This window comes from Erythrolamprus reginae, chromosome 1 (assembly GCF_031021105.1).
Source record: "Erythrolamprus reginae isolate rEryReg1 chromosome 1, rEryReg1.hap1, whole genome shotgun sequence".
Classification (NCBI taxonomy): domain Eukaryota; kingdom Metazoa; phylum Chordata; class Lepidosauria; order Squamata; family Dipsadidae; genus Erythrolamprus; species Erythrolamprus reginae.
The window spans coordinates 230,955,837-230,970,410 of record NC_091950.1 but is presented as its reverse complement, the minus strand read 5'-3'; the positions used below and the strand labels follow the sequence as shown (position 1 = coordinate 230,970,410).

The 14,574-nt window shown below is 37.6% G+C and overlaps 1 protein-coding gene across 1 annotated transcript in view; it reads right to left on the bottom strand.

Annotated features, from left to right (window-relative positions):
• Positions 1-109: 109 nt before the first annotated feature.
• Positions 110-14,574, bottom strand: part of TRAM2 (translocation associated membrane protein 2) — a 48,148-nt gene continuing 33,683 nt past the window's right edge. Inside the window, exons 5-11 of the mRNA XM_070732498.1 lie at positions 13,180-13,238; positions 11,207-11,291; positions 8,590-8,660; positions 7,858-7,962; positions 7,254-7,397; positions 5,959-6,128; positions 110-5,300 (exon numbers count right to left, since the gene is read on the bottom strand). Of these exons, the coding sequence (XP_070588599.1) occupies positions 5,227-5,300; positions 5,959-6,128; positions 7,254-7,397; positions 7,858-7,962; positions 8,590-8,660; positions 11,207-11,291; positions 13,180-13,238 (708 nt within the window). The 3' untranslated portion in view covers positions 110-5,226. The remainder of the gene's footprint in view (positions 5,301-5,958; positions 6,129-7,253; positions 7,398-7,857; positions 7,963-8,589; positions 8,661-11,206; positions 11,292-13,179; positions 13,239-14,574) is intronic.

Sequence of the window (14,574 nt, the reverse complement as noted above, 5' to 3'; positions counted from 1 at the left end):
TTTAGCCAGGCAGGCAGGAAGCCTGCAGCGATGAATACCAAGCTAGTTAAGAACCATGTTTTCATAGTTCAGGGTGAAATATAAGTTAGTAGTGAATGAACAATGGTACTTTTCATCATTCTATGCCTTTTTTATTTCAGAAAAATAGTTGTATCACAGATTGCTTTCATAAAAGCTCTTTAACAATAACAAAAAAAATCACAAACAAATTGGATTTTCCAATGGTGGGAATAAAACATTGAGAAACACCCCTCCCCAAATTGTCCCTTCCCTCCCTGCAAACCAGGAGACAACAAGATTAAATTCAAATATGCAAAATTAGGCTTAAATTTGGTCCATAATTAGAATCACTAATGGGAAAACCCCCGCCATTTACACTTCTAATATAACATTTTCTGCTCTATACTGTCACTTGTAGAACAATTATAATACTTAATTTCTGAAGAAGGTCAACAAAACAAAGCCCTTAGAAACAACCGTGATGTAGCTGTGGTTTCAGGATAATAAAGATTTTTTCCCTGGAAGACACAAAAGAATGTATAGAGGTAAACGGTTTTCCACTTAATAGTATCAGAAACAGAACAAAATCTTAATTTCAACCAGACTGACAGCAAATTATCTGCAACTTTCACAATACGGTTTATATAACATCTACAATTTGTTTAAAAAACAAAGCCTAAAAAAATAAAAAATTTATGGGTAGGACATTTAATTATTTTGCTAGCTGCTTTATTGCATATGGATACTTCCAAAAAAAAGGGCAAACCATATACTATTTCTAAAATCACAAAGATTTATTACTTACTGAGCTTTGGAACGCTTAGTTAAATCTCAATATTATGCTACATATCTGTTGATTCATCTAGACCAGGGATAGGCAAATTCATGACCATTCAATTTCTTGAATCCCATCATGCTCTCTAACTTTTTAAAAACAGCTTCAATTTAAAAATAAAATAAAATAAAATTGGGAAGGTGGCTTACTTTAAAGTGAAACACCAGCCTTAAACATTATCTGCAACTATGAGGTACCACTGGGGTAACAAATGATATCTTGGGGCTAGTTCACCATTTGTTAAATGAGTATTTTGTGACTGACCATATCTAACCTGACATTCATTCTGCAAACATGCTCAGCATATGTTCTTAAAATTCCAAACATACTTCGACCCAAAACATTTACCCTTGACCTAGAACAAGAAAGAAAAACACTATGAGGTTCTCTGCACTTAATCCTGTGTTAAAGGAAGAATTAAGTCCTAGAGCTAATGATATTGCCCCCAACCCAAACAAATATAATTACAATATGGAGAACTTTTCCCATTTCTTTCCCTCAAGATGAGATCACTCACAACAGATCATAAACTGATACAACCTTTTTTAATTGAGTAATGAGAGAAGCAGAGAATAGGGGAACCAAAAGTTAAGATTCAGGCTCTTATGATTTAACTTGGAGTGAGACTATGCTTACTCATGCAAAGGCACCCTTAGGTTAAAATCCCATTCATGTTGGTGGATTGTCCCCCTTTACATCCACACACAATATCTACTGAGACAGCAATTTAAAGCAGATCATTAATGCTGGAGAGGAAAGGCAATTTTCCCTAAATTATTTTAATTTTTACTGTAACAGCATCATCTTTTATTTTGAGAATGAAAGCACCCAAAAGTAGAAGGCAATTCTCCATAAAAAGTGGCACAAATTGGTGATGTCTTATATATGTGTAATTTCTGCTTAGAATTGTAGTTTCAATGACTGCATAGTGTTTTTCAAAGGCCCCATTCTTAAATAATTATAGAACTAAGTATAACATCTAATTCCAGCAACAGACGTTATGAAAGGTGCTTAAAAGCAGTTGTTCAAAATTTTAGAAATGCAATGACACATTCAAAATTAAAACCAAGAGCATCTAATCTGCTTGGAAATGTTTGTGATATTATAGATTGTTCATATTACAAGAGATTCTTGCATCTAGAATAGTTCCAACAATTACACTAGTCAAGCAACTACTTATGGTCAAAAAGGCATAGAAAATGAAGCAATGCATCCAGCAAAAGCTGCCCCATTTTTGAATAGCTAAACTTGGGCATACAGTATAAGTGAACTACAATACATATACAAAGAAAAAACAATATGAAAGGTAAAAAGATTGGAAATTCTATGTGATAATGTAAGGCACTTGCACAAAATTGAACCAATTTCGTTGTATACATGATGTACAATGACAATAAAGGCTTTGAATATCACATACAATTGAAAACTTGGTGTAGGGATGGAAGGAGTTGGACTAACTGGGTCAGGGTAAGCTCTGTTTGGAGGCTTTTCTGCAGCTTTCTAGAACTAATTCTTTGGGAAACCTAAGTCTTTTGACTGAGCTTGGTGCAAAGTCAGAAAGCGCCATTTCACTAAGATCAGAATTAACAAAAAGCATAAGGAATTCCAATTAAGAACACCAATGTAAAGAATTGTTGTAAAAGAAAGCCTATAAATCACACATATATTTCATGGCCTTCAAAGCACTCCCAAAAAGATGCAAGTAAAATATTTGGATAAATTTTTATTTTTATTTATTTTTTGCATTTTGGTAGCTTTGGGGAAAAACTGAAAAGAGTGCAGTGAATTCATTATGCTTCCAGAGACTCAAAACACTCAAAAATTAGGGCAATTTTATTACATCCACTATTGCAAGATAATCAGCAACATGACACAAGGCCAAGAGTGGTTCTTCTGATAGTAGAGGCCATATATATCTGTTTTGCAATAGTGGTGGGCTTTCTGTTAGACGCAAGCAATAGAGCTATTACATTCTCATATGCATGTAGGTTGGCCCACCATATCTGACCTACTTAGCACCATCACTAACCCAGTTTACTCCTTCATTGCTGTATAAAAATGATATAGATGAGGTATATTTAGAATTCAATAAGAGCTAAGGAGTGGACAGGCACAATATGGTATAGTTGATTTCAGCTCAGAAGGTCTCTGATCTGAACTTTTCAAGATTTTGGTGGGCCAGAAAAAAAAATCTCTTTGTACAGTCTCAAGTAGTGCCAAGCAGCATTAAAGTCCATTGCAGAGAAGGATAAAAAGAGACATATGCTTCTTCAGAGATACAAATATTGTAAGCAGTCTATAGAGTCTTCTTCACCTCTTAAACTCCCCCAAAATTTTATAGCTAAGCCATATCCCTGACTCATGAAACTTATCGCTACTCACCAATCATGAACTGTCTGCTAAGACTGCAGCAATCCCTTTTAATAGTTAATCTAAATGCAAATCAGAGATGCTCTTGCAGGATGAAACTCATGGCTAATGTATTTGGTTTGGCAGGTCTTAACATGCAGACCTACTTTAGACACAATAAAAGCATTCACAAACAGGAGTAGTTGGGTCAAAGCCTATGGCACCCAACCACTAAGTGTGTATTCTATTGATTTCATTCAATCTATTAATGAAATAGATATTTCTATTCCAAATTATGGCAAAAGAGCATAGAAATCAAAAGTTTCTTCTTTGTATTATTTGAAAAGCAGAACAACATTGTAAGATGATCCAGTTACACTAGGACTTAAAACAAGACATAGTCATGAAGCAACTCTGCTGAATAAACAAACCAAAAGGAGAACAGAACAAAAAACATAACAGATGCACAAAGTAATTCTAAAAGTTTTTTGCACAATTTTTTTGTAGATGCCAAATAAACTTAACTAAAAGTAATGTAGAAATGGGTGTTTTCCGAGGTAGATTTCACTTTTTAATATCCACCAGCTTTACAAATTGTGTTCTCCCCTTTTGAGATATTATTCTTTCTCTTCCCTCTCCTCTCCTTCATAACTGTACTGAACTTGCTAAGCAAATAGGAACTAAATTACTTTCAATCTGAATAAAAACAATTTCTCTAGTTTTAAAAATAAGAACATCAGGACAGGCATGAATTCAGCACCTATTAGATGCAACTTAGAAAAAGAGGTGTCTTGGGAAAACAAATGACAGGTTGCAATTCTCTACCACAATGAAATGGAATAAGTCTCTGAATTTGCTGGAATCATCTTCTGAGAAAATATGCATAGGAGTACATTTCACAGACAAAATATTATTCTATGATTGGATGGTGTTAAAATATGAATGACTCAAACAACAAGGCTGCACTAGCACTTTCTTAAGAAGGTCAACAGATAAAATTTTCAACATGTAAGACATTATCCTCTTGTGAACATATTATCGTCTTATTTTCTTCACTAGTAAAAATGCCCTGAGCTCCTTTTTAAATGAATGGAGAAGCTTCTCTCTTCCCTCAAGACACTAGAGGCTGAGACTTCCTAAGCCAATGAAGATGAAAATCATACTTCACACATACTAAACTGATAGAACAAGTACATTCTCCTTTTTTTTAAAGGAAAATTCAATTGTTTCTAAGAAAACATTAATTCTGTTTTAGGATTAGAAGAGAAAGATAAGAAAGAGAACCATATCTGTTCCAGTCTTCAGAAGGTAGCTAAAGAGCCAAATTAAAATTTAACTTTGAAAACTGAGCATGATAAATCACAAAGAGATAAAAGTAACCATCTATATCTTTCCATCATGTTTTAAAAACCTGATATATCTTAACCATTTTACAAAGTTTACTGAATGTGTAACATAATTAGAGACTTCAGATTAGTGGATGCTATTTGAATTGGACTGAAACTGTGTTTCTTTCAAAACCTATCCTTCAAGAATGCATTTTCTCAGAGAAACAATAATTTACAGTCCCCCAAATCTATTCCCAGAACCACATTTCATCATGGGCAGAAGTTGTAATCTCTCCAAGCCAAAAAAAAAAACAGATGTAAGGAAGTGAAGAAGAAGAAAAAAGTTTGTTGGGAACAGGTTTCTAAAAACAACAACAGTAACAACACATTTCTGGGGACATGAAAACAAGCAAAACTGTTTTTTGAATTGCACAATGCACAACAGGACAAGGAAAAGCTTTTGGTGTTCTTAAGTCTCTCTGTCAAGGATGAAGGCCTTTTGGTTATTGCAAAAAGAGACACAGACAGAAAGACATGAGGATTGGGGAGGAGAGAGAGAGAGAGAGAGAGAGGGATTGTTCATTCTGTGGGCACATCCCTTGAGGGTGGAGCATTGTGAGGACAGAGGAGAGGAAGGTGCTCCTTATTTCCAGAGTCCTCATACTTGCACCTCTGTCTCCTCTTCAAACATCCCATGTCGGCTGTGCTTTGGCTCTACGGAGACTTGAGTTTCTTGTTCCGTGGTGAGGTACCGTTTTCTGCCTTTACCACTCCATTTTCATGATAACCTATATTGGAAAGTGGGGAAAGGGAATAATAATGATAAATTTGTTTTAATAAATTTAGTTTTTCTGTCATGTTTCTTGAAAGAGAGACAACAGTAGCTGATAAGAGCCTTCCAGGTAGGTCATAGGGTCACAGTCTTCTTCAGAAATGTCATGTCACCTCATTGCCCACTGCAGATTTCCCCAGCCTTGTGCTCCCCAAATGTCACTGCTGAGCCAAAAAGCTTGAGACAGCATAAGTCACTTATTTACAAGCTTTAATTAAATAAAATACTTGCATATTGATATGCATTATATTATTCATCATTGCCTTTTATATGTATAATAAAATAAAATTAAACTATATTACATATTCATGGAAATAATTATTTGAATGAAATGCACACATTTTGGTGCTGGGTGACTAGAGGCAAGTCACAGAAGGTCCATTGCTTAAAGGAGACATTTCCTCTCCCCTGCTTCCAAATCTTTGATATTTTTTCCTATGTAGGAAACTCAGTTCTTGCATTTTTTCATTCTTATTAAATACTTTTCCTAAAGTATTTAATTAAAAACCTACTTCCCAATTAGTTATTTTAGCCAATCAACATTTAGCAGTTGAACTTATTAATAAGAGGCATTCTGCAGTTTTAGTACATGGTCAATTGGGCCCGATGCTCACCAGATTCCCTTTTCATTGTCTTTACTTGCTGTTTGAAGTGGACAGTGGCTGGAACCCTTTTTCTACTGTTCTGCTCATTCCAGTATTCACGCCAGCGTCGCAACTGGAAATGAATGAAGCGCCACATCATCCAGGCCTGTGAGAAACATACCAGAAGCAACACACCCATCCTAGGAGGAGGCAATACAAACATATTTGGAATAAGCACATTTGAATCTGGTCTGTTCTAGGGTGAGAATCATCACCTGCATGCAGTCATAGCTCCTTCAGGGTGACCCACTGGGAAGCCTGGTCACTCAATGATCACTTGATCAGTCCTCTGTTAACTGAGAAACGGGGGAGAGATGGCTATTCCTCTGCTGTTAATGGCAGGAGCAAGTGACCCTGTTTAGCATTATAACGTCCCCAAGGAAATAAGCATGGTCAGCAGGAGAGATGATAAAGCTTCACTGCAATAGTCAAAACCAATCCCACAAGTTACAGCAATTTAATTGTTTTAGAAATGGTTTTCTTTTTGGAACAATTTAAGGTGAGAGAAATTAAGGTTGGCAAATCCCAAGAAGCTGGGTTCTCCCTACAGTCTACTTGTACAGTATATTGGTAGGCACAAAATCTTTACAATATGGTAGCTGTCTTTAGTCAGATGCTTCATTGCACAAAAAATTATCAAGCTTATTACTTTAAAATTGTTGTCTTCATTTACCTAGAACATGAATTCTATAATAATATCATTGTTATATATCACAGCTTTAAGCATATTTTTCACACCCATTTTTTATGCAATAAAAACCCAGGAATGTAACAAAATAGTGACCAATTATTTTTTATCATTACTTTATGGTTAGTCAATCACAGAAGATTGGGCTGGGCTTTGGGAGACTTCATGCCCACCACTTCCTAGAATGAGTTCCTTACTTGTCTTCCTATTAATATTAATCCTGGTTAAGCACTGCATCAAAATTAATAATACAAATCAATTTCCCCCTTGCCAGGATTGCTTTGTCCATCAGTTTTAAAACATTAGTGAAGAGGCCAATTCCTACCAACAATGGTGTCACTGTACTAGTTAACAACATTAAAGCCATCAAGGCAAAGAGTTTTTACTAAAGCAATATGTACAGAAGAAGCAAACATGCTGCTACTTCCCCATATCTATTCATCATGAATAAGCAATTTGAGTAATTATATCTACTCTAAATGAACAAGAAGATGAAATGACAATCCCTATTTTTTCCCTAATCATCAAAGCCCTAAGCCATCTTTCTTCAGCATCCAGAACTCATAAAAAAGCTTACCTGAAAAGCAAAATGTTGAAGTTTCCTTTTTCAGGGTTAAATGTCTGGTTCTCTACTCGAGCCAACCCAAAGCCAATGACCAGCACAGAAAGGGTAAGGGTGAAAAGTCGTGAGATGACAAAAACTACTGCCCATGCATTAAACCTTATGAAATTAAAAAAAAATAATACTTGCATTAAAATGTGTCATATTTCACTTTATAGCAACTGTCACTATGTGCTGTTCTCTGGAAGATTGTCAAAGTAACCTGACTTCTACAATAGGAGATCTGACATATCAATCACTAAGAATGCAGATCTTCTAGTCACATCAAAAGCTGAGCTCAATCATCTCATTTTTGAGGCAAAATAATTTGTCCATGTAATTCTTTATCTTCATAGATTGAAACTGGGAATCTAAGGTTTTTCCTACTCAGTAGAAAAAGGAATTTTATTCCCAAGCTAACAGTTATCACATTCAAGTTATGTTAGCAGTTGCTTTATTTTAGCAATAAAACAGGATACAGTACATTATTTTGTAATCCAGCTCTAGGATTACAAAAAATTTACTGGTGAATTTCAGAAAGTTTGGCCACATTATCCAAAGTTTATCCAAGAGCACTTACAACTTTTCATTGTTTTCATCTGTGAAATAAAAAAGGCGAGCCATGTGGAAGAGGAATTCAGCAACATACTGCAACAGCAACAATATTAGTCCCAGGCGTGTGAGGCTAGACACAAGGAGGAAAAATGTTTCATGCTTGTTGAACTTTCTACACAAAAACTCTATGAGTGAGCAAAACCAAATATGGATGATGGACAAAAGTGTTAATAAGTCATATCTTACCCTCCCCTTACAAAGTCCATTAATTAATCCTGATGTGTTTTATCAAACTCCTAAATGAAAATAACATGATATGTGCAATATGGAACAAAGCCTATGGCAGTGATGGTGAACCTTTTCGGAACTGAGTGCCCAAAAAGGAACGTGTGCATGCTCATCGGGGCAGCAATCCAGAAGAGAAGCTGCCCAGGGCGCATGCATGCCCCCCAAAATGAACTTCTGGTTTTTGGCACATATCTCACATGTGCATGTGCACCAATAACCCAGAAGAGGAACAGGTGACGTAGCATGTGCCAGGTGACATGGCACCATTTGCCAATTCGGGACCGCTTGCCATAGGTTGGTCATCACAGGCCTATAGCATTTGTTTCCAAACTGCTTATATTTTTTTTAAATGTAAAAGATTGAGATTGCCAAAGTCACCCAGTGACAGCTTTTGTGCCTAAATCAGGATTGGAACTCATAGTCTCTAAATTAACCTGATGTATTAAGAAAAGTGCTCAGCAACACTTACTTCAAGAGATATGCTCCTGATATATGCACTAGATAAAGGGTGATATATTGCAACTGACGTGGAATTTCTTCCTAGGAAATAAGAAAAAGTCAATGTTAATTTTAAAAATACAGTAAACTGGTTGTCTGCATTATCTTACATTGTTCCCAAAACAACTGGGAATAGGAATCAGGATTATTCATAAACATTAGAAGGATCCATTTTCAAAACCTTCTGTTCAATCTAATCCTATGAGTTATCATGGTATCATTATAGCTCAGAGGAGAAGAATGATTCTGTCTGGCAGTTTGGTTTCCACCAGGAAAGGAGCAGGTATTTTCTGCCACACTGGCAGATTAGACATTTATTATATTTAACCAACTTGCTAACAGACTAATAACATGTTTGTTTGTTTGTTTGTTGTTCTATGCCACCCTTCTTAACCAACTCAGGGTGGCTGCAAAACGTAAAGAAATCTAATATTAAAAATGTAAAAAATTCTAAAACCTCATTTTTTCTAGAAAACACAATCATCCACATTCATCCAACTTGATTTAGCCATTCATGATATTGGGCGGAGTTAGTTCTTAATACAGTAAACCCTCGTTTTTTGCAGGGGATGCATTCCAAGACCAGCCGTGAAAAATGAATTTCCGTGAAGTAGAGGAAATAATTTTTTTAATGTATTTAACGACTATTTGGACTTTTAAAACCCACCCTTTGCATTAAACAGTCATTCTATAATGTTTTCAGCTGGAACTACATGTGATACTCTGCCAGTTTCTTTAATAGAGTACAGTAGTACTGTAGAAGAATTTTATGAATTTTTAATGGATTTAAAATTTTTAATGGATTTAAGCCCCCTGTGAAAACCCATGAAGTAGCGAATCCACAAAAGACGAACCGTGAAGTAACGAGGGATTACTATACTCACGTCCCCCCATGCCTGCCGGCAAAGATGGCTCTTCAGGGCCTTGTGAAAGGCCAGGAGGGTGGGGGTGGTATGCATCTCCAGAGGGAGTTAGTTCTAAAGGGCTGGAGCCACCTCAGAAGGCTCTTCCCCTTGGCCCATCCAGATGACATTGCCTGGCTGATGGGACCTGGAGAAGGCTGACCCTGTGGGACTTGACCGGTCATTGGGATATATGAGGCAGAAGATGGTCCCATAGGTTATCTGGTCCTAAGTCATGTAGGGCTTTATATATCATAACCAACTCTTTGCATTGTGTCCAGAGACCAATTGGTAACCAATGCAGCTCATGGAGTGATGTTGAGATATGTTAGATCTTGGAAGACGCACGATAGCTCGTACGGCTACATTTTGCACTATTTGCAGTCTCCAAATGTTCTTCAAAGGTAGCCCCATGTAGACAGCATTGCAATAGTCGAACCTCAAGGTGGCAAGGGCGTGAGTGACTGTGAGAATGACTCCCTGTCCAAATAGGACTGCAACTGGTGTACTAGGCGCACCCATGCAAATTCCCCCCTCGCCAAACTGAGAGATGGTCTTCTAAGCTCAGTTGTAGATTGAGGAGGATACCCAAGTTGTGGACCCTCTCTAAGGGGGGAAAAAGCTCCCCCCCCAGAGTAATGGATAGAAAGGTGGGATTCTGCTTGGGAGACAAAACCCACAGCCACTCCTTCTTGTCAAGGTTGAGTCTGAATCTATTAATGCCCAAACCCTCATAGCCTCCAGACACCGGCACATTAACTAAGTTGACACGGAGTGGAGATGTAAAGCTGAGTATCATTAGCCTACTGATGATAACTCACCCCGTGCCATCGGATGATCTCACCCAGTGGTTTCATGTAGATATTAAACAGCAGGAGCAAGAGGTCTGACCCCTGAGGAACCCCACAGGGAAGGGATCTAGGAGTCGACCTCTGGCCTCCTGCCAACACTGACTGCAACCGACCGGAGAAGTAGGAGGTGAACCACCATAAAACGGTGCCTCGGACTCCCAACCCCTCCAATCGGTGCAGAAGGATACCATGGTCAATGGTATCAAAAGTCACTGAGATGTCAAAAGCACCAGGATAGAGGAGTGACCCTTATCCCGGGCCCACCAGAGTTCATCTGTCAGTGCAACCAAAGAAGTTTCAATGCTGTAGTCAGGCCTGAAACCAGACTGCCAAGGGCCCAGATAATCGGCTTCATCCAAGGACCGTTGGAGCTGGACTGACACCACCTTCTCAACCAACTTCCCTATAAAGGGAAGATTGGTGATAGGACAATTGTTGTTTAGAACAGCTGGGTCCAGGGAAGGCTTGTTGAGGAAGGGGCACACAATTGCCTCCTTGCAGGGAGCTGGAAAGGACCCCTCCCTCAAGGAAGCATTGACAATCACCTGGACCCAGCCCCGTGTCACCATCCTGCTGGCCAAAACAAGCCAGGAGGAACACGGGTCCAATAAACAGGTGGCGGAGCTCACACTCCCATGGCCTTGTCCACTTCATCAGGCGTCACTAGGTCAAACTCCTCCCACACAACAGGGAGGAGGAGTTTGTTGTAGGTGGAGAAATGGTCTTATCTGGGGAAAGAACAGTTTTGTAATAGTGAATTTGGGGGTAATTAGTTCAATTTCTGAAACATATCTTAAGTAAGAATGAAGAGAAAGCTCTCTGAATTGACACTCACCTTTCGCACCTTCTGGAAATATAATTCAGGCAATGTATGCAACCAATAGGACAACTGACAAAGGTAGAAAAACTTAACCTGGAACCTAGAATGTAACAAATAATAGCATCGAGCAAACATTTACATATTTCTTCTGTTCTTCCTATTGTGTTATGAACATCCCTTTAGGAAACAGCCTGCTGTGAAGTTGTTTTGAAAACAGCAACATTTCTAAATTCACTTTGGAATATAAGAACTATCCATCAATATGTAGCATCCTACAGCAGTTGGTAATACCTATTCTACTCCCAAATAACCAAATTACCAAGAACCAGTGGTGTTATTTGCACCATGAGTTCTTTCTATAGTGGAAACAGAAGCTATTTTTGTTAATCATATGCAATACTCCACTGTATTTTGATCCCACATACAGAGAAGCACATATCCACATTATATTATAATGCTTTCTCTAGGAAGAAATACAGGTTTCATGCATGATCAGGTTGGTACCTATGTAATGGGCATGCTAGACATCATAAACAGGAATCACAACATTAGTGACAGTCCAATTTTAATTCAATGAAATTGTTTAGTTCGTTATAGGACAGAAAACTTTGGGAACGCTGGGCTAAATATAGCCACTGTCTCAAACTACATGCTGTAGCCAAAGAATATACATTTAGAATCAAGTGGCAACCAAGCATATTAATAATATTTAGCAGTAGGAATAATGAAAGTTATCTATGTCCCAGAGACAAGTGCTAACCAAGAATCCTCAAATTAGGAAGATCTTAGTTCTATTTTCTGTTCGGAGAATCTTCTGGACAAGTTAAAATCTTTACATCTGTCTGTGGAATTCCAAGTAACTTAATAACTTTAAATACTTACTTTGCAGCTTATTTTGCCCGCTCCCTCTGCCCACAAAAGAAAGATTAAAGTCCTTTTAAAATGTTTAAAAATCCTTGAAGTATATGGAGAAATAGTAACAGCTTCAGGTATGGTTGAGGGCAACTTGACTTACTGAATTTTAGGATTTAATTAAAGGCATGTGGTTACAGAAGTCTGTTAAACCACAGAGATTGATTTCTGAACTAGGCAATACACAGAAAAGTATACCTCTCTTCTTTTCATACAGAGTAATTTGTTTGGGAAAAATATAATGTATAATATGGCCCTTGGCTTCTGGTAAAATAATCACCTGAAAAAGTTACCAGAGCAATAACCAAACGAGGGAGGATTTACATGTTGAAGACAACACCTGTAAAGTTATTTGCTTCCACTATAAAATAAAATTCTAAATTTGAATACTTCCCTCTTGGAGTTGACATACAGTACGACAAATTCTTGGCAGGCAAAGAAATGATATTAATAAGCACATTAAGAAAGTGCTTGCTTCTTATGTACATGACTTATATTGCTATCATTTTTAGATCAACATAAAGAGTACCACCTTTTCTTTCCTCACTGTATGCTCTTTGTGGAGCTATTGAGAGCACAATTTAAATGGATATACATGGTTAAAGTCATCCCACTTCTCCATTTAAGCCAATGATGCTTTTGCCATTTTGTGAAAAAACTAAAATAAATGAGAAAGAGAGAGAAAAAGGGAGAGAGCGCCAGGCTTACTCACATAGGTCAAGTGTCTCTAATTGCCCTCTGTCATTCTTCTACAGAATACAACTCCTGTTCCCCCCAGAAACACGAGGTACCTCCTCACTGCCAGGTAGACTCTGCATCTCTTGGAGTTGGAGTTGTCTTTGTTCTCCTTGAAAAAGCTAGCTTTCCGCTTGCAATCTTGGGATTGTTCACCAGAGGGAGCTATGAGATTGCTTTAGAAGCTCTAAAGCCCTGAATGCCCTGTTTTTGCCACCATTACTCACTACTGACCTCAGATAACCAAGAGGAAGGAAGTGGTTTTGTTCAGTTGTACAATGGTTATGCTGTATCTCTGTTGAAGGGTAGAAGTAAAAATTACCAAAGCATTAAATACTTACGGGAGATTAACATGAGGGTAGCTTTCCCACAGACTTTTGGGGTTTGATAAGTATCCTTCCTGGGGAGAGGAATAAAATATGAGGAAGACACATAAGTCAGCAGCCATCTTTGCTAAAATTACCTTTACACAAATTCTTGTGGCTCATGATAAAGTAATCATCAACAATCCTGATAATCCATCTAACTGTTTTTGATTAGTTCTTATGAACTGTTTCTTAAATTCTCCCTTTTCCTCAGAGGCAGAGGCCCCCAGACTCAGGTGAGAGAAGAACTTGTGGTCTTCAGCAGTAAGCTGGGTTGCTCATGTGGGTTCCCTTCCTGGCTGCCCTCTTTTTGCCAATACTATGACAGGGGTTCAAGGCAATTCTGGGAATCCCAAGGGCAAGATCTAGAACAAGACTCCAGTACGTTGGCGAAGCTGAAGGAAAAGGAGGCAAGATGGAACTGGCTGTTGCTCTCAGAACCAATTGTTGATTAATTCAGATAATATTCTCATTGATATCCAAGTGGCTGGCAACTTATGTATTAAAAGCTAAAGAGCCTTCTGCAAAAGTGAATAGTCTGGTCATTCTTTCATTTGAGAGCCCAGATAATTCCTATTATTGAATGGTCTAAAAGTAAAGTCAATTAGTTTAAACGATACAAGAAAGGTGAATCCATCTTGATTGGATTCTCACTGTACAGATAGTCCTTGACTTATAAACATTGGTTAATGACCGTTCAAAGTTAATATAGCACTGAAAAAGTGGCTTATGACTGTTTTTGACACTTAGAATCATTGAAGCATCCCATGACCATCTGATCAAAATTCACTTGGCAACTAGCATATATTTATGACAGTTTCACTGTCCTGGAGTCATATGGTCACTAATGGTAACATTCCCATTTGGCTTCTAACAAGCAAAGTCAACGGGAGTAAGCCAGATGTGCTCAACAACTACAAAATTCTGAAGTGATTCGCTTAACAACTGTGGCAAATAGTTGTAAAATAGGACCAAGTCACTTAACAAATGGCTTGCTTAACAACTGAAATTTTGGGCAACTATGGTTATAAGCCGAGGACCATCTGTATTTTAAAACTTAGCTATGATTATAGCAACAATTTCCCAAGCTACTTTATAATCTTAGTCACTCATATAAACAATATGGTGGGAAGGAGTATCTGCAAAGGATAAAGATACCTCCAAAGATAAAAAGAGATTAAAATAATTACTATTCTCCTTTTCCCCCTGCACTCTTTTTCCTCCATGACACTACGTATGCTGCTTAAAAAGTTTAGATGAAAGATCTCCAAAGTTTTGGACAATTCTAGAATTAGGAGAGCATTTTGAAAGTATCTTTACAACAGGTAGTCTGAAGTTTTCCCATTGACAAAATGTATGCAATGAGGATAA